At 41.6% G+C, this 19,606-nt stretch overlaps 1 protein-coding gene across 1 annotated transcript; it reads right to left on the bottom strand.

Moving 5' to 3' along the window:
* Positions 1-12,166: 12,166 nt before the first annotated feature.
* LOC107465138 (uncharacterized) lies at positions 12,167-15,275 on the bottom strand. The gene is made up of 5 exons (XM_016084130.1): positions 14,658-15,275; positions 14,389-14,567; positions 13,441-14,212; positions 12,892-13,149; positions 12,167-12,547 (listed from the first exon to the last, which is right to left on the bottom strand). Exons 1-5 carry the CDS (start codon positions 15,273-15,275, stop codon positions 12,167-12,169), a joined length of 2,208 nt encoding a protein of 735 aa, XP_015939616.1.
* Positions 15,276-19,606: the final 4,331 nt, after the last annotated feature.

Raw genomic sequence — 19,606 nt, forward strand, 5'->3', positions numbered from 1 at the left:
CCCTGTCTGCCTGCCTCATGAAAAAAACATATGGCTGCAAGGGTACCCTCCGCCATGCATACCGCGGCCGCCACCAGTACCTGACAGTTCTTCTCCGTCTATCGATCATGAACAGGACACCAAATATAAGAACACAACTCGTATACCCCTTCCCTTGCCCCTATCGAGAAATAGAACTAACTAATCCTAAGGCAAAGGGTCGAGAAACTCAACGCCACTATTCTTGAACAACTTGGAGTCGGGCCTTCTTTTCACACTATTACGGATACGAAAATAATGGTAGGATCTATTTGGGCGATTATGAAATTTTAAGATCAAAGAATAAAAGTCACCATTATTTATGCGTGATGATTTGGCCGTCTCATTGTCTAAAATGAACTAATGATGGAGAGGCTGGGTATGATAGCCCTGTATTAGTTCCAATTTTAAAAAGAATAGGTGACTTAGCTTATGGAGTCGTAACTAATACTCCATCGTGTTAGAAAATTATTTTAATTTTTTAATTTGTTTGTGTACGATACATATATTAAGGGAAAGTATGAGGAGCCAATGAAATATTTATACAATGTGTACAATGGAGGTTTATGGAGTATTAGAGATATAATTATTAGTGTTACATTTTTCCATCAGCTGAATCTTTTGGGATGAATGATATTATGACATGGTATTAAAGCGCTAGATCTCACCAAAAATTAAACTAATTTTTCGAGAAGATGTTTATTATCGCTTGTACTCGGATAGTTATTCTAAATAGTATAGGGGCCGGGGTTCATTTCATAACTTAATAGCCATTGTATACATTGTACAAATAGTCAATTGTCTCCCTAGCGGAATCCATATATTAATTATAATCACAAATTATGTTATTTTAAATTAAATAACTTATATAATGGTGATCCCATATATGGTTATAAATGTTAAATTAAATAAGTCATAATTATTTTTAATTTATAATTAAATGGAAATAAAATTAGATATTATATTTTGTCCTTTAAATAATTATCTTTTGACTTTAGATACTATTTTATTTAGATTTTAGACTTTAATGGATGCCATGCTCAAATATAAATAGTGTCTTCAGGGTTTCGGTCCCCAATTTATCAAAGCCGTCTTTGTCACTCTTTCTTCATCAGAAGAGTCACAATTCAGCCTCATTAGGGATATAAAAGGTTTTGGTTGAGGATGATCGAAAGAACTACAAGACTGAGACAATTCTTCTGTTAATTTCTGATTTTTATGAGTAAAGATATGTTTCTGTATTATAATATATTTTTAGTGATTTAATATAGATGCTCTGAATTAATAAAATAATTTATTCCAATAAATAGTATCAGAATCATTCATAATTTAATCATAAAAAATATTCAATTTATTATTTTTTTAAATTAATATATGTATATGTGTACTTCGTATACATTTAGAATTTTTTGTGTTGTAAAATTATATACATATATATTTTTTAAACATCCTTACATGGTCATCATGTGTTAGTTCTATATATATAATGTACAAGATGTTTCTGGTACGGGTTGTGAGATAGATTGGAGATTTGCGAGTCGAGTCGGACGTCGGATTATCTTATTGGAATAATGGGGGTAGGTATCTGCAAAGACACTTTGATGCTCAGGTCAGAATGGATCTAAGAGGTATAAGGTGTGATGAATGAATAAGTACCTGATAGGGCTTGGGGCTCCCCTTTATATAGGCGATGGTAATTATCTTATCTTATCTTATTTGGATAAGATAAAGGAGGTATTTGAATTTGATTGTTGGTTAGAAATTTTAGTGGACCGGTTCCAGGCCTTCTAGAAGGGCAAAGCGGGTCGGACCCAGGTAACAGGGTGTAGGATCTGTAGGCTAGATCCGTAACAGTTGCCCCCAAAGCGAGAGAGTGAGGGCTCGATCTCATCACTGGAGGAACCTTTTTCTCACCGTTGTGGTTTGGAAAGGAGATCGTTGTTTGGTTTTTCCGGTCGAGGTTGAGGATTTAGGGAGTTCCTGGCCGTTTCATGGTCAGGCGAAGAGCACGTTGTTTGGACGTCTCATTACATGCTGAGTTTGATGACCATTCTGAAGAAAGGCCCGGAGATCAGGTCTGAAACAATTGCCCCCGGAGCATGAGAGTATGCTTTCTTGGTCTCAATGCTAAGTCATTGGAGAGTCCAATTCTCTGCAGTTCGGGAGACTGTGAGGGGCCTGAAAAGGGCGTGATGTCATCCTGCACCAATTGGTAGGATGTTGGTCAGTCTGGCTTTCCGCGAGTTGGAAGACCGTCAGCTCATGCTTATTTTGTGTGGCCTTTTTTTGGGCTGTTATTGTGAACTTATTTTAGGTCTCTTGGTGGGCTGATTTCAAGACTTTGTTTATTTAGCTTATTTGGATTTTCGTTTTGTTGGCTTTGCGGGTGATCGATTCACGAGTCACTATTTATGTTATTTGAATATCCGTTTTGTTATTTGGATATCCATTTTATTGGCTTCGGGGTGATCGATTTCTGGGTAGCCGTTTACTTATTTGGATATCCGTTTTATTATTTGGATATCCGTTTTATTGGCCTCGGGGTGATCGATCTCTGGGTAGCCGTTTGCTTATTTGGATATTCGTTCTGTTGTTTGGATATCTGTTCTGTTGGTCTTGGGGTGATCGATCCCTGGGAAGCCATTTACTTATTTAGATATCCGTTTTATTATTTAGATATCTGATTTGTTGGCCTCGGGGTGATCGATCCCTAGGTCACCATTTTTTGTTATTTAGATACCCGTTTTGTTATTTGGATATCCATTGTGTTGGCCTAGGGGTGATCGATCCCCCGGGGTAGCCACGTTTAGTTCGTGCTGTCAGATGGGGCAATGCTTTTGAAAAAATGAATTTCATTTTGGGCCTCGTTAAAACCTCCCGATATGGGTAGGAAAGAGTACCCAATAAGAAAATATACGATTGAATAACTTAAGCAATAAATGAAAGTGAAAAAGGCAAAATATAAAAGGTAAAGAGATAGTCTTAAACGACCTTGATCTTGTTGCTTTGGAAGGATGTTTCTACATATAGTAGCGCCGTAAGTTGGTGGAATTTCAGGATCTTGGGAGCTTGGTCCCGTCTAGTCTTTCGAGCCTATAGGCTCCTTTTCCGATTACTATATTGATTTGGTAGGGACCCTACTAGTTGGGCGTGAGCTTCCCTTTTCCGGGAGTGGGTGGACCGATGTCGTTTTGTCATAAGACGAGGTCTCTTGGTCCGAAGTCTCGTAATACCGTGCTGCCATTGTACCTTAGGCTTATTCTTTGTTTTAGGGCTAGCTCCCGTAGGTGTGCTATGCTCCTGATCTTGTCTGCAAGGTCCCGCTCTGCTTCTTTGTCGTTTCCTCCCGTGGTTCTGTGGGGACTTTGGTCTTGGCGTGCATCGAGGTCGATAAGGAAGATGCCTGCTACGTCTCGGGATCTCTTGCAGAGGGTCGAGCTGGCGTTCTCACACTTTACTATGACTTCCCAATCCCCATGTATTGTTTCGATGTTGCCATTATTGGCCTGAAATTTCATGATTAGGATCTTGGTGAAGATGACAGCGGATAGGTTGTTGATCATCTTTTTTCTGAGGATGATGTTGTAAGCAATGGAGCCCTTGAGGACCACAAACTCGGAGAGGATGGTCTTCCTCTGGCTTCCGGTTCCGATGGTTTCTAGTGACACTATGGAATCGTCCGATTTGAGAAACTTGTCTCCGAGTCCGGTAACCCCGTTGTGGTGGGTTTGCAGATTTTCATTTCAGAGACCCAACTTGTCGAATGCTACTCTGAAGAGGATGTTGGAATCAACTCTGGTGTCGACCAGTATTCTTTCCACAAGTCTGGTTCCGACTTTTTCTGAGATGACGAATGAGGCGTCTTTCGCCGAAGTGCCGTGTTGGCAGTCATCGAGGAAAAATGTGATTGCCGCTAGAACCGAGGAGACTGGTGCTTGGTTTCTTATGACTAGAACTTTAAGATCCTTTTTTATTGCTGATTTTGACTTTTTTAGCGTGTCCTTTCCAGTGATGACGTTTACGATTATGGTGGGGTCAGTTTTCGGACTTTCTTGGGATGCCTATCGTATCATCTTCGGGTTGCGTCCTTCACGTTCTTGTGATCTTTCTCTTTCAATTCTTCGAGGTTCTCGAATGATTTTGACAAACTCGGAGAGTTTGCTGTCTCAAATGTCTTATTCAAGGGCATCTTTTAGGTTAAAGCAATCTTGGATTTTATGCACATATCATCAGTGGTATTTGCAGCTTGCCACTTGTCCGTTACTTTAGCTGTCGCGCCTTCGGAAGGATGCTTCGTTCCACTATTTGGCGGCAGATGTCAGTGATGGGCGCGGGTAGGGGTGTAGTTTGATAACTTTCCATCCCTGGGTGGTCGGTTGGCATTCACGGGTTTGAGGTGCTCTTTTGGTGTATCTCTTGATGGTGGGTTACTACGAGGTGCCGTGTTACTGTGCTGCCGTTTGTTGGCGGCCACGACTTGGCTTACCTCTTTGTTGTTTATGTATTCCCTTGTAATGCTTTGAATTTCGTGCATGGTCCAAACTGGTTTGGTGGTGAGGTGTTTCTAGAAGTTTTCATTTATGAGGCCGTTGGTTAGACAGAGACTGGCGATTGAGTCCGTGAGTTCGTCGGCCGTTAGGCACTCATCGTTAAACCTATCGAGGTATTTTCTTGTGCATTTTTTCTTTGGGTGATTCCGAGCAAGATGATAGGGTGTTTTGTTTTGGTGATCCTGGTGGTGAAATGGGCGGGTTGTGAACTTTCTGGAGATGTCATGAAAGCTGGCTATGGAGCCGTTTGGAAGGGCGTTGAACCATTTGATTGCGGGGCCGGCTAAGGTTATCGAGAAGGCCTTACACTGGACCATGTTGGCGGTTCCTTCCAGGTTCATCCTGGCCTCGAAGGCTGTTAGGTGTTCACGGGGATCTTTGGTCCCGTCGTATTTCATGTCAGTGGGCTTGTTGAAGTCCTTCAGGAGTTTGGCTCTCAAGGATTTTTCTGTGAACGGGACGGCTTCCATTATCACGTGCATGTTTTCTGCTCGCTTGGCCTCCCAATGGTGCTGTCGGTCGTCTTTTCCGCATCGGTATTTTGGGTCTAGGAAAATGCTGCGGTCATGCCGTTTGCTGTGTCATTGCTCAGGCGGCCTGGTGTTCCTGGTATCGTGGTGAGATCAGGTCTTAGAGGTCACTTCGCTTGCATGCTCCTGGTGGTACCATTCTTTGGGTATAACTTGGCCTTTGAGGTTTTGCACCTTGAGGCACAGCTCTTGGATTATCTGGACTGCCTTCTCTCCCAGGTTGTCGAGTGGCCAGGCTTCAGTGGAAGGATGGTTGTCCTCTGTTGGTTGTTGTTGGGTTGGGGTTAGTTGGCGATGTGTCGCGCTTGTTGTCCTCCCGTGGCTGGGAGGGGTGTTATCTTGGAGTTCGGGAGTTGGGCTTTGTGGGTTTGAGTTGGGGTGTTGGCTAGAGGATTGCTCCTTGAGGTTCTCCGTCATGCCGCCACGATTTGGCAGTCTCCCGCATCTGTGCAAGAACCTTGAGAACATTCTTGATCTCTTGGCCAAGCTTGGCCACTGTGGTGGCATTAAGGAGGTCGTTTATAATGAGCTTCCTTATGAATTTTCAATAAGGTCCGAAGGGGGGATCATGGCGACAGAGTTGTCATAGGTGAGGCGGCAGATGGCAGAGGTTTGAAACCTGGTGTTGAAGGAGGTGGCTGATAAACACCAATTTTGTAGTTTATCTTGTGCTTAATTTGGGGGTTTTTGTCAATATTTCTCGCACTTATTCACAAGAAATGCATGATTTTGTGTTCACCTCCTAATATTGCTCCATGATGAAAAACATGCTTATTTTGCCTTAGAATTGCTATATTTTGATCCTCTTTTATTGCCATTCGATGTCGTGATGTATTTGTTGAGTGATTTCAGAATTAATAGGGTAAGAATGGCCTGGAAGAGAAAAAGAAAGCATGCACAAGAGGAAGGAACATGAAGATTTGGATTTGGATTTTGGGAACTTCAGCACACTTAAACCAAGCATGTCCTCATGCTTAAAATAAAAAGACCAAAGATCATGGTGAGAAAGGGTTTATGAAATGCAAACTACCTAAGTGAATGCATGCAACTAATGTAAAATCGTCTATCTACTTGGTCAAGGGTAAATCCATCCTCCAATAACACATGAGAGCATATAGGGTGAAAATGATATGTAGTTCATGAATCCTCCAAGAACGCTTGTAAAAGCCGGGTACAAGGAGTTGAGCATCAAACCCTCGCCGGACGTGTATCCGCTCTATACGCTCAAGTGTATAGGGTTCGTCACTCAATCCTCTCCTAATGATGCTTTCCAAGATTTTTCTTTCATCTAACAATCAACAATTACGTAATGCATGCTTACAAGTATCATGAGGTCTTATCATGGGGTGTAACGTGGCTAGGGTGAAGGTAAGGATGCATATGGTCAAGTGAGCTTAAAATTTGAGTCCTTGATTAACCTAGAATCCCACTAGACACATAGAACAACCTATACAACTATAATACAATACCTAACTACCCTTGAGTTTCACTTTTTTCATACTCATGCATTCTTTTCAATTCACATCCCATATGCATTGTTTTTTTTTATTACTTTGTCTTGGGGCATTTTTGTCCCCTTTCATTGCTTTTCTTTTCTTTTTCATATTTTTTTTGTTTCTTTTTCTTTTTTATACATTCTCATATATACATATATAAATTTCTTCTCTTTTTTTTTTCGGTCTCCTTTTCCTTGGGGTTCATGTACAAAAGTTTCAATGTATATGGTTCAATCATCCAATACATGAGTATGTTCCCAAATCTCAGAATTTTCAATTACAGTTACAATACACCTCTATATCTACCCAAGTTCTCAAGTATACCCTCCCAATTGAATGATACACATTCTAACTCACCTAGGCTAATCAAGGATCCAAATTTAGGGACATTCATGGTTTTTCACTTAGAGTTGTTGATGTGCTCTATTTAAGAACAAAAAGGGTGTATCATGGGCTCAAAATTGGTTAGCAATGGTAGATAAAAGGGTTAAGGCCATTTGGGAGAAGTGCCTATTGAAACGATGGCCTCAATCATGTAAATGCATTTATACACAAGTAATGGACATATAGAATCAGACAAAGCAAGGATTGCAATTATAGAAAGAGAATAATACACACAAGAATGGAAAATAGTGGTTAGAAGATATAACCACACAATAGGCTTAAAACATACATGCTTGTGTTCTCAGCTCAATCACTATGTTCCAAAATACATTCTTGAAGCAAGTTTTCCGCAAAAAAAATTTCAAAATTGGTAGGGTAAACACAGTTTCTTGGGGAAGAAGTTATTATTTGACCAAGCAACTCTATAGAGACTAAGTATCATGCAGTGTAATAACTACTAAGCAAAAGATAAATCCATGGGTGTTGAAGGGAAGAGATTGTTACCCATGGAGATCGGTCGAACGACCTCCCCACACTTAGAATTTAGCACGGTCCTCTGTGCTACCAACAATGCGCAAAGGACGGTCAGGACCGGAACCTTCACTATCTCTTTCATCAGAGCTCCCATCACTTGGTGTTTAGGTGGACGTGGATATCTCAAGTTCCTCCATGCTAGGGGTAACACAATGCAAAAGCTTCTTGATGTAAATGTATCGACGTTGGTTGCGCCGCTCATATCTATCAATCTTCCGGTGTAGATCTTCTATCCTTTAATGGTTGGATCTTTACTGTGGTGGTGACGATGAGGTGGAAGGAATAATAGATGGTAAGACTACGTCAAGGCTTGGTTTGTTCATGGGAAGATGTAAGTATTTTTCGCTTGGGACCACATCGCCTTTAGCTGGAATTATAGCTTTCATATCCATGGCTTCCCAAGGAATACCCGCAGTAGCAACTAAATCAGATACCAATGCTGAAAATGGCAAATTGTCCCGGGCGTGGACTTGACCCATCGCTTACTTGACAAGAAGCAGAATGTTCACCGGTCTCCCCGTGAGAACACACCAAACAAGCAAAGCGAGATCCGCCATGAAGGATGACTTGTGGGTGCTAGGTAGGACATAGTGGGATAGGATCTGGGCCCAAGCTCTAGCTTCCACAGTGAAGAAACGTGCGTTAATGCACTTGGGTCTCATCCGGAGTTGACCATGGGTCCAAAATGCCTCTGGTTCAGCAATGACTTGGAGGATCGAGTCCCAGTCAAATCTAGGCTTTTCTCGCTGACGTAAGACCTCTTGGTAGCCATCCATGTCACTTGGTGCTGGTAAGACATTAAGCACTTGCTGAATAGCCTCTTCTGACACTGAGACTTGCTTCCGGCGCACGTATACCGATTAAAGAGAGGGAAGATGGTAGTTAGTGTAGAATTCTACCACCCATGAGAGGTTGACCTCTTGTGGTTTTCTCAGAAGAAACTCCCATCCTCGCTGTTCAATGCGGGGTAGAATACAAGGAGCAACTTTGTCCGGCGAAGCGAGTAGATGCTCAGCATGATAGTTCCTCTCAACCATGGCGGGGAACACAAGTTCACAGAAGCGGTTGGGGAATCTTGAAGAATCCTTTGCCGGTTTGCTCTTCTCATTGTTATCAATAGGAGCGGGTGCCTTCACCTTCTTAAATAGAGGTTTGGCTCCTAATGAAGAGTGCGCCTTAGAGCGTGACTTTGGGGGTGCTCTCTTTGTGGCTGGTTTCCTTGAAGCTTTCTCCTTGCCTTTCTTGGTGGCCATCCTGAAAAAGGAGGAAAAAGAAGGAAAGTGTTAAACCCAAAGGATCAACTCAACAAACACGCAAGTGAGAGGTAGTGCACAAAAGAAATTGTGCAACAAAGTAGTCATAGAAGCATGGGTCACAACACTTGGCATGGGATGCAAGAGGGAGTAAAGCATGCAATATGGCATGAGAGGAATGATCTCAAGCATCCAAAACAAAGAGCAAGTCATGTTCAATGAGTATCTAATTAGCGAGTAATAAGAGAAATGGGTTCAATGAACTTAGAAGAGAGCAAGTGAATGAGGAGGAAGCACCAAATTGAAGATATATGACTAGAATAAACCAAGATAGCATATGTGCATTTCCTAGAACACTTGGTGTGCATTTAACAAGCAATGAGCAATTATGAGATACTCAACCAATTAGAAACCCAAAATGAAGTATCAATCATCACACAACATCATCCACTGACAAAGATAATGAAAAACAATCAAAAAGATCTATTAAAGCAATTGAAAACTCAATTTCAACATCCATGGAAAAGTAAGAAAAAAGGAAAAAGTAAACAAACAAAAAGTGAGTAGCATAAACATGCAACTAAAAGATAAGATAAGTGAATCAACAAGAAGCATCTAATTAGAAAAGGAGGATATGCAAAGAAAGTGAGATGAAAGATATAGAAGAAGTAAAACCTTGAGAAGTGTAAAAGAATCAAGGTAGAATTTTCTCGTTGTGAGGATGAGAAAGAGATAGAAGAGATGTAATGCCACCGGAGGTGGTGGTGGTCACCGGCGAGCGGCCAAAGACAGTGGTGAAGTATGGAAGAGAAGAGATGAGAAGAGAAGAAAATGGATGGAGGAAGAAGAAGAAAGAAACAAGAAAGAGGATGAGAGAAGCAGGGCGCGCAGGTTTAAAACTAGTTTGCGCGACCGACGCACGCGTGCACGGTGTGCTGGCACGTCAGTGAGAGTTGAGCGAGGGACGTGTGCGCGTCATTGGCGCGTACGCGCGAGTATAGCTGTACCCCTGTCACAAGACTGGCACAAAGTTGGCCTAAGTCTCTGGTTTTTACACCAGAGTTGGCATGTAGCACAGGCGCGCAGACGCGCACATTGCGCTGACGCGTGTGATAGGCAAAATTGTGACTCATACTTTTCACAACTCGAACAATTCCTAGCAATGGCTCCAAAAACTTGGTGCACAATACTATGGTTCACACACATTCTTCACAACTTCACACAACTAACCAGCAAGTGCACTGGGTCGTCCAAGTAATAAACCTTACGTGAGTAAGGGTCGATCCCACAAAGATTGTTGGTATGAAGCAAGCTATGGTCCCTTGCAAGTCTCAGTCAGGCGGATTCTAATGGTTATAATGGTTTTCGAATATAAAGATAAATAAAGCATAAAATAAAGATAGAGATACTTATGTAATTCATTGGTGGGAATTTCAGATAAGCGCATGAAGATACTGTGTTCCTTCTGAATCTCTGCTTTCCTACTACTTTTATTCAATCATTCTTACTCCTTTCCATGGCAAGCTATATGTTGGGGGATCACCATTATCAATGGCTACCGTCGGTCCTCTCAGTGAAAATGGTCCAGGTGCACTGTCACCGCACGGCTAATCATCTGTCGGTTCTCGATCATATAAGAATAGGATTACTATCCTTTTGCGTTGTCACCACGCCCTACAGTCGCGAGTTTGAAGCTCGTCACAGTCATTCAATTCCTGAATCCTACTCGGAATACCACAGACAAGGTTTAGACTTTCCGGATTCTCAAGAATGTTGCCAATGGATTCTAGCTTATACCATGAAGATTCTGATTAAGGAATCCAAGAGATATTCATTCAAGCTTATTTGCATGTAGAACGAAAGTGGTTGTCAGGCACACGTTCATAAGTGAGAATGGTGATGAGCGTCACATAATCATCACATTCATCAGGTTCTTGGGTGTGAATAGATATCTTAGAATAAGAATAAGCGTGAATTGAATAGAAGAACAATAGTACTTTGCATTAATACTCGAGGTACAGCAGAGCTCCACACCTTAATCTATATCAGGATAACCAAGACTTAATGGTTCAAAAAGACCAAATGGTCTAAGAGAGACCCCAAATACAATAGTAAAAAGTTCTATTTATACTAAACTAGCTACTAGGGTTACAGAGATAAGTAATTGATGTAGAAATCCACTTCTGGAGCCCACTTGGTATGTGCTTGGGCTGAGCTTGAGCTTTACACGTACAGAGGCTTCTCTTGGAGTTTAAACGCCAAGTTGTAACGTGTTTTTGGCGTTTAACTCTGGTTTGTGACGAGTTTCTAGCGTTTTACTCCAGAATGCAACATGAAACTGGCGTTGAACACCAGTTTGCGTCGTCTAAACTCGAATAAAGTATGGACTATTATATATTGCTGAAAAGCCCTGCATGTCTACTTTGGAGTTCTATAGCTCCAGAAAATCCATTTCGAGTGCAGGGAGGTTAGAATCCAACAGCATCTGTAGTCCTTTTTCAGCCTCCTATCAGATTTTTGCTCAGGTCCCTCAATTTCAGCCAGAAAATACCTGAAATCACAGAAAAACACACAAACTCATAGTAAAGTCCAGAAATGTGAATTTTTCATAAAAACTAATAAAAACATCTCTAAAATTAGCTAGATTCTAATAAAAACTACCTAAAAATAATGCCAAAAAGCATATATAAATTATCCGCTCATCAGCGTGCCTGATGGGGTTGGCTACCGGCGCGGACGCATGCAGTGCGCAGACACGTCGGTGCGGGCACAGACTAGGCACAAGTATGGCACAACTCTCCGATTTTTGTACCAGGGAGTTCATAGTGCACCATCGGCGCGCGCGCACACAGTGTGCTTGCGTGTCGATGGCCAAGTTGCAAGGGGGCGCGCAGGCGGCATGCACACTGGTGCGTGGGTGCCTGACATGAAGTGGACACAAAGTGGGTACAAGGTGGGCACAACTCTCGGATTTTTTGGCCCAGGAGTAAGAAATGCACCACCGACGCGCGCTCGCGCGTGGATGCCCTTTTTCCTTGCTTTTTGCTTTTTTGCTTTTTTTTTTCAACATAACAAGAGCTATTCTAACACATTTTTGGTAGGTGTTCAAGCTAGTAGTCAAGAGAACACACTCAAATCCATGCACTATTCAAAACATAGCATTCTCTTCACTTTAACAATTCTTCCATACCAAAATGATGAAATCTATCTAAATATCCTAGTTTTCCAACAAGATCAATAAAACTAGCATTCCTAAGCAATCAACAATGTCAAGAAGTCACAAAATTCACAAGAATCTAAAGCTAAAAGCAAGATGGTATACACAAGGAAGATCTTACCACGGTGGAGTGCCTCCCACCAAGCACTTTTCTTTAACGTCCTTAAGTTGGACGGTCAGTCGCTCAAGCTTCTCCTTCTCTAGGTGCATCCTGCAATAGGAACACCTCTAGCTCTTTTGGGAGCTTGTACCCATGGTACTTCTTCACCCTATGTCCATTCACCTTGAAAGTTGCTTCACTTTTAGGATCAAACAACTCCACCACTCCATAAGGCTTTATCTCCTTCACCTTGAAAGGGCCTTCCCATCTAGAACGGAGCTTGCCAGGCATGAAACGAAGCCTCGAATTGTAGAGGAGAACCTCATCAACTTCTTGGAAGTCCTTCTTCCAGATGTGATGGTCATGGAATGCTTTAGTCTTTTCCTTGTAAATCCGGGCATTCTCATACGCTTCGTTCCTTAAACACTCGAGCTCCTCTAGCTGTAATTTTCTGGCTACTCCTGCCTAGGTCAAATCCATGTTGCATCGCTTTACTGCCCAATAGGCTTTGTGCTCAATCTCCACCGGAAGGTAGCATGCCTTACCATAGATGATCCAGAAGGGACTCATCCCTAACGGAGTCTTGTAGGCCGTTCTATACGCCCATAGTGCATCTCCTTACCGGAGGCTCCAATCCTTCCTTTGTAGATTAACCACTTTCTCCAAGATTCTCTTAATCTCCCGGTTGGACACTTCCGCTTGTCCGTTGGTTTACGGATGATAAGCAGTGGCAACCTTATGCACTACCCCTTATGCTTGAGCAGTGCCTCTACTTTCATGTTACAAAAGTGAGATCCTTGGTCGCTCACGATTGCTCGTGGCGACCCATAACAGCATACAATGTTATTCCTAATAAAAGAAATGATGGTATTGGCGTCGTTAAAGCGGGTAGGTATTACTTCCACCCACTTTGACACGTAGTCAACTGCTAACAGAATATATAGATACCCACTGGAGTTGGAAAATGGTCCCATAAAATCAATGCCCCATACATCAAATATCTCACAGAGCAGCATAGGTTGCTGAGGCATTTCATCCCTTTGGGATGTGTTTCCCGACTTCTGACACTGATGGCAAGACACACATAACCGGTTAGCATCCTTGAATAAGGTTGGCCACCAGAATCCACAATCTAACACCTTTTTAGTGGTCCTTTATGGGCCAAAGTGGTCACCACATTCGGACGAATGGCAAGCTTCAAGAATGACTTGGATTTCAGACTCCGGGACACATCTTCGAATTACTTGGTCCACTCTCCTCTTCTACAAGTGAGGGTCATCCCAAATATAGTATTTAGAATCACTCCTCAACTTATCCCCTTGGTGTTTAGAAAAGTTGGGAGGGAAGAGTTTCGCTACCAAGTAGTTCGCCATTGGGGCAAACCAAGGAAAACTATCCGACACAGCATGCAAACTATCCAATGGGAATGAGTCATTGATCGGAAATGGATCAAATTCTAAATTCTCAAGGTGGCTTAAATGATCCGCAACCATGTTTTGAGATCCACTCCGGTCCCTAATCTCAATGTCGAATTCTTGCAAAAGCAAGATCCAACGTATGAGTCTAGGTTTTGACTCATTCTTTGTCAATAAGTATTTTAAAGCTGCATGATCCGTGTATACCACTATCTTTGATCCTAGAAAATAAGATCTGAATTTATCTAAAGCATGAACAATAGCTAGGAGTTCCTTTTCAGTAGTGGTATAGTTAGATTGTGCTGCATCAAGTGTTTTAAAAGAGTATGCAATGACATAAGGGAGTTTACCATCGCGCTGTGCAAGCGCGGCACCTATAGCATGGTTTGACGCATTGCACATTATCTCAAATGGCAACATCCAGTTGGGGCCTCGCACAATCGGTGCCATGGTAAGAACTCTCCTTAGCTCTTCAAAAGCTTTCACACATTCACTGTCAAACTCAAAGTCCACATCTTTTTGGAGTAGGCGCGACAATGGCAAAGCAATCTTGCTGAAATCTTTGATAAAGCGTCTATAGAATTCTGCATGTCCTAAAAACGAGCGGACCTCCCTCACAGATGAGGGGTAAGGTAAAGTGGTGATAACATCGACCTTGGCCGGGTCTACAAAAATTTCTTCATGAGATACTACATGTCCTAACACTATACCTTGTCTTACCATAAAGTGACATTTGTCAAAATTTAAGACAAAGTTAGTGTCAACATAATTAGCTAAGACCTTGGCCAAGTTCTCTAAGCAACAATCAAATGAAGTTCCATAAACACTGAAGTCATCCATAAAGAATTCTAGACAATTCTCCATTAGATCGGAAAAGACACTGGTCTGCACCGCTGAAAAGTAGCAAGTCCATTACATAGTCCAAATGGCATCCTTTTGTAGGCAAAGGTGCCAAAAGGGCAAGTGAATGTGGTCTTTTCCTGATCTTCAGGAGCAATGTGAATCTGGAAGTAACCAGTGAATCCACCAAGAAAGCAATAATGGGATTTACTCGCCAAACGGTCCAACATCTGATCGATAAAGGGCAAAGGGTAGTAGTCCTTCCTTGTAGCGGCATTCAACCTTCTATAATCGATGCACACTCGCCATGCATTTTATACTCTCTTGGTGACCACTTCGCCATCATCCTTTTTAACCGTAGTGATGCCTGATTTCTTGGGAACAACTTGGACCGGGCTCACCCACTTACTGTCAGAAATCGGGTATATGATACCCGCATCAAGTAGCCTAGTGACCTCCTTCTTTAACACATCGAGGATGGTTGGGTTGAGCCTCCTTTGTGGTTGTCTAACCGGCCTAGCTCCCTCTTGGAGAAATATACGATGCATGCACTTGCGAGGGTCAATCCCCACAATATCGGCTAGGCTCCAACCAATTGCCTTCTTGTACTTTCTGAGAATATCTAGGAGCTTTTCTTCTTCTTCACTAGAAAGCTCACTAGCAATAATGACCAGAAACTTTTGGTTGTCCTCTAAGAAAGCATACTTCAAATGAGATGGAAGAGGCTTCAATTCACTCTTTGCCTCAAGCTGAGGTTCTTTTTCATCAAGCTTACAGAGTTCATTCTCAGCAACTTTCTCATGTTCACCCTCTTGGTCATCCGTCTCTTCAACAATATGGTAGCACAACTTGTTATGGTCTTCTTCTCGCACTTTCGCTACTACTTCATCGATTACATCACATCGGAGAACGGAATGCTCTTCAGGAGGATGCTTCATGGCTTCTCTAAATTAAACTTGATAGTCTTGTCTCCAACCTCAAAGGAATATGTGCCGGTGAAGGCATCTAACTTGAATTTAGAGGTCTTAAGGAAGGGTCTACCAAGTAGAACGGAGGATGAGCTTCTATTTTCTGTTGGAGGCATTTCAAGGATGTAAAAGTCAACCAGAAAAACCAAAACCTCGATCGCCACAAGTACATCTTCGGCTATTCCTGTTACTGTTATCACATCTTTATCGGCTAAGGTAAACCTCGCCGCCGACTTCTTTAATGGAGCTAAATTCAACCGCACAAAGATAGAAAGCGGCATGATGCTTACACAAGCTCCAAGGTCACACATACAATTATGAAAAGTGCGTCCACCAATACAACAAGACACCAAACAAGGCCCAGGGTCATCACATTTCTTTGGAATAGGTTCCATCAAGGAAGAAATTGAACTACCCAAGGATAATGTTTCCAATTATCCTATCCTATCCTTGTGTGTACACAAGTCTTTGAAAAATTTTGCATATTTTGGAATTTGTTGAATAGCATCAAGAAGTGGTATGGTTACCTCAACCTTCTTGAACACTTGAAGCATGTTCAAATCAAATTTCGGTGTTTTCTTTGCTTTCTTCACCATGGAAGGGAATGGAATAGGAATGGACTCATCCACTATAGCTTTCCTCTTGGGTTCCTTGAGGTTTACTCCTTCTTCCTCATGCCTTTTGTCTACCTCCCCCTCTTCATGTAGAGCTTCAACAACCACCTCTTCCTCATGAATGTCTTACATGACCCTAGGAGGTATCTCCTCCAACGTAGTCCCCGACCATAGAGTGATGGCATTGAGACCGCCCTTTGGGTTTGGTTGGGGTTGGGAAGGAAGGCTAGAAGAGCTTGAGGGTTGGTTGGTGTTGTTGGAGGAGGACATGGACACTTCGAAATCATGTCGGTAAGATTGGCCAATTAAGCACTCATGGCCTCGAATTGAGCCTTATAGCCCTCATCCCATTTATCCACAACGGCTCTAAGCTCATCAACTTGATTAGTGGAAGATGAAGAGGATTGGATGGATTGTTGTCTATGGTGTGGTGCTTGGTATTTGGTGTAGTTATTTTGGTTTTGGTTGTGGTGATTTTGGTTGGCTTGGTGGTTGTTGTTGTTATGGTGGTATTGAGATGAAGATTGGTTGTTGTTGTAATGAGAAGAAGAGTTGTTCCATCTTTGGTTTTGATTGCTCCCTTGTGCATTATCCCTCCACCCTTGATTTTAATTACTACCATGAGGGTAGTTGTTTTTGCCTTGAGAAGGATAGGGTGGACGGTTGTTGTAATTCACATTGGCCACTACAAGGACATGTTCCTCTTGAATTTGATGGCGATGATCGGTGTAATGTGTAGTGCTAAAGCACAAATCACAAATCCTAGGAGGGCCTTTAAGTTGAGCAACTGGAGGTGGAGCTTGGATGGCTTGGATGGAGTAGTATTCCTTTTGATCCTTTTGTATTTGCGTGAGGATGGTGGTCATATCCCAAAGTGCTTTGGTTAGGCTTGATTCGGAAAGGGATGGTTCTACCACACCCTTGAGAGGATTACTTCTCACCCTTGTATGTTGTGTAGCTTTGGCAACATCCTTTATCAAATTCCAAGCTTCTCCCTCCATCTTGTTTTTCGAAAGAGAACCACCGCTTGAAGCGGTGAGCAATCTACTATCTTCTACACAAAGACCTCTGGTGAAGTAGCTAATGAGCAAGTGAGTGTTCGTTCCATGGTGTGGACAAGATTCCAATAGCCTCTTGAACCAAGACCAATACTCATACCAACTCTCTTAGTCTCTTTGCATTATACCCGAAATCTCCTTCCAGATGTAGTCAGTCTTCTCCGGTGGGAAGAATTTATCTAGAAACTCTCTTTTCAAGAAATCCCAATTGGTCGCAATCTCATCCAGTAGCGAATAAAACCATGTCTTTGCTTGCCCTTCAAGAGAGAAACGGAAGGTAAGAACCATGATAGCCACCTCATCGGCTCCATGCCTTCGAGCCATAGAACAAGCAACTTGAAAATCCTTTAGATGTCGGATGGGGTCTTGACCCGGTAACCCATGATACTTCGGTAGTAGATTTATCAAGCTACTCTTCAATTCAAAGTTTGGATCAAGGTTAGGATACCTTGCTTGCAACGGTTGAAGTATGATATCCGGAGCTCCTTGCTCATGCAAAGTGATCCAGCATGGCTCTGCCATGTATGGCTCACATGTAGGATGCAAAGATGTATTAGTAGTGCCAATAGAAGAATAGGAAGTAGCGAACTCCAAGTCACTCTCGGTACTGTCTAGTGATTCGGTATGTTCCTCAAGAGAGGCCGAAGTACTAGCCGTAAAATCCAACCACCGTCTAACTTGCCGAGTGTGTAACAAAGTTCTTTCAATCTCGGGATCAAGATCGGCTAAGCTAGAATTCGGTTGAGACCGAGTCATCAAACTTGAGAGTCATAGCACAAAAATAAAAGAAGCTAAACTATAGCTAAGTATTGAAAGCAAACAAACTATCTACAATATTCACATATTCACATAACCAATATCAAGGTATATGTTGCAACCATTCCCCGGTAACGGTGCCAAAAATTTGATGCGCGCTCGTTGACTATGTCGGGAGAGAATTTCTCAATAAAGTTGCATTGCAAGTATAGCTCTACCAACAACAATCCTCGAGGATCAAATTTAGAAAGGAATTGGTTGTCACAAGTTCAACCCCAATAAAGTAACTGAAGTATTCAAACCTCGGGTTGTCTCACAAGGAATGGGCAAACATGTGCTTCAACATTGGTTAGAATTCCGGGGTTGCAAGTCATGAGCAAGAAATTAAACTAGGGATCTTAATACGCAAGTAATCTTGAAATGCAAGAAATTAATTAAAATAACTAAAGCAAGAAGTGAGCAATTCCAAACTAGTAAGATAACTTCCAATAGAGTTCTATTCTAAACTAAACAAGTAACTATAACTAAAACAAAGCAATCAAGATTTTTGGGTTTTCAAATAAGAATGATAAAAGCAACTCTTGGCTATACATGGGAATTGGGGTCACTATCCTTGTCTAATAACCATATCTTGACAATTATGAGGAACCAAACTCATTAAGTCTACTTCTATACTTGAACTATGTTAAATGGTTTAGTCAACATCCACCCATAAGGTCTAACCTCACTACTAATTAACCTAGTAGTAGGCTAGTGTCAATGGCTATCAAATTGACCACTAAGGGTTTCTAAATCATCAAATCCATTAGACCCAATGACTCAAGTTTACCCAATTTCCTTGGCCTAAGCCAAGAGTAAAAAGAACTACTCCATAATCAAGGTAACAATTCATCAAACACATGGTAAGCATTAAAAAAAAAACATGTTCAAATTGCAATTGGATTGAAATTAACAAATGCCCACTAACAAGTATCAACATATAATCACTCAAACAACACAATTAATCATAGAAATCATCAATGTAACATCAACAAATCAAGATTCACAACATTCATGCAATTCCTTAGTATAATTTTGCTTAGATCTTGTGTTAGTTTTATAGATTCTTGTCCATTGTTACTTTATACCCATTGCATGAATGTTTTGAATCTTGATTTGTTGATGTTACATTGATGATTTCTATGATTAATTGTGTTGTTTAAGTGATTATATGTTGATACTTATTAGTGGGTATTTGTTAATTTCAATCCAATTGTAACTTGAACATATCTTTTGTTAATGCTTACCATGTTTTTGTGGTGGACGAAATTGTGATTCCTTTGTTATTGTATTTTGTAAAATTCATTGCTTTTTCAACTATGTATAGATACAACTCCGTTCAACTTAACCAGCAAGTGTACTGGGTCATCCAAGTAATACCTTACGTGAGTAAGGGTCGATCCCACAGAGATTGTTGGTATGAAGCAAGCTATGGTCACCTTGTAAATCTCAGTTAGGCAGATTAAATTGGTTTATGGTGAGTTCAAAAATTAATAAATAAATAGAAAATAAAAAGGGATAGAAATACTTATGTAAATCAATAGTGGGAATTTCAGACAAGTGTGTGGAGATGCTGTGTTCCTCTCGTATCTCTATTTTCTTATTACATTCATCCAATCCTTCCTACTCCTTTCCATGGCAAGCTGTATGTAGGGCATCACCGTTGTCAATGGCTACATCCCATCCTCTCAGTGAAAACGTTCCTATGCTCTGTCACAGAACGGCTAATCATCTGTCGATTCTCAATCAGGTTGGAATAGAATCCCTAGATTCTTTTGCGTCTGTTACTAATGCCCAGCCTTCAGGAGTTTGAAGCTCGTCACAGTCATTCAAT

The sequence above is a fragment of the Arachis duranensis genome, chromosome 9, assembly GCF_000817695.3.
Source record: "Arachis duranensis cultivar V14167 chromosome 9, aradu.V14167.gnm2.J7QH, whole genome shotgun sequence".
In the NCBI taxonomy this organism is placed as follows: Eukaryota; Viridiplantae; Streptophyta; class Magnoliopsida; order Fabales; family Fabaceae; genus Arachis; species Arachis duranensis.

Excerpts from the sequence above, each read along its gene's own strand:
- LOC107465138 (XM_016084130.1), bottom strand. The coding sequence starts at position 15,275 with ATGAAGCATCCTCCTGAAGAGCATTCCGTTCTCCGATGTGATGTAATC. Across the intron at positions 14,213-14,388 it reads GGACTTGCTACTTTTCAGCG|ACAAGGTATAGTGTTAGGAC; the intron begins GTGCAGACCAGT and ends CTTTATGGTAAG. Across the intron at positions 12,548-12,891 it reads ATGGGTCGCCACGAGCAATC|GCAGGAGTAGCCAGAAAATT; the intron begins GTGAGCGACCAA and ends GATTTGACCTAG.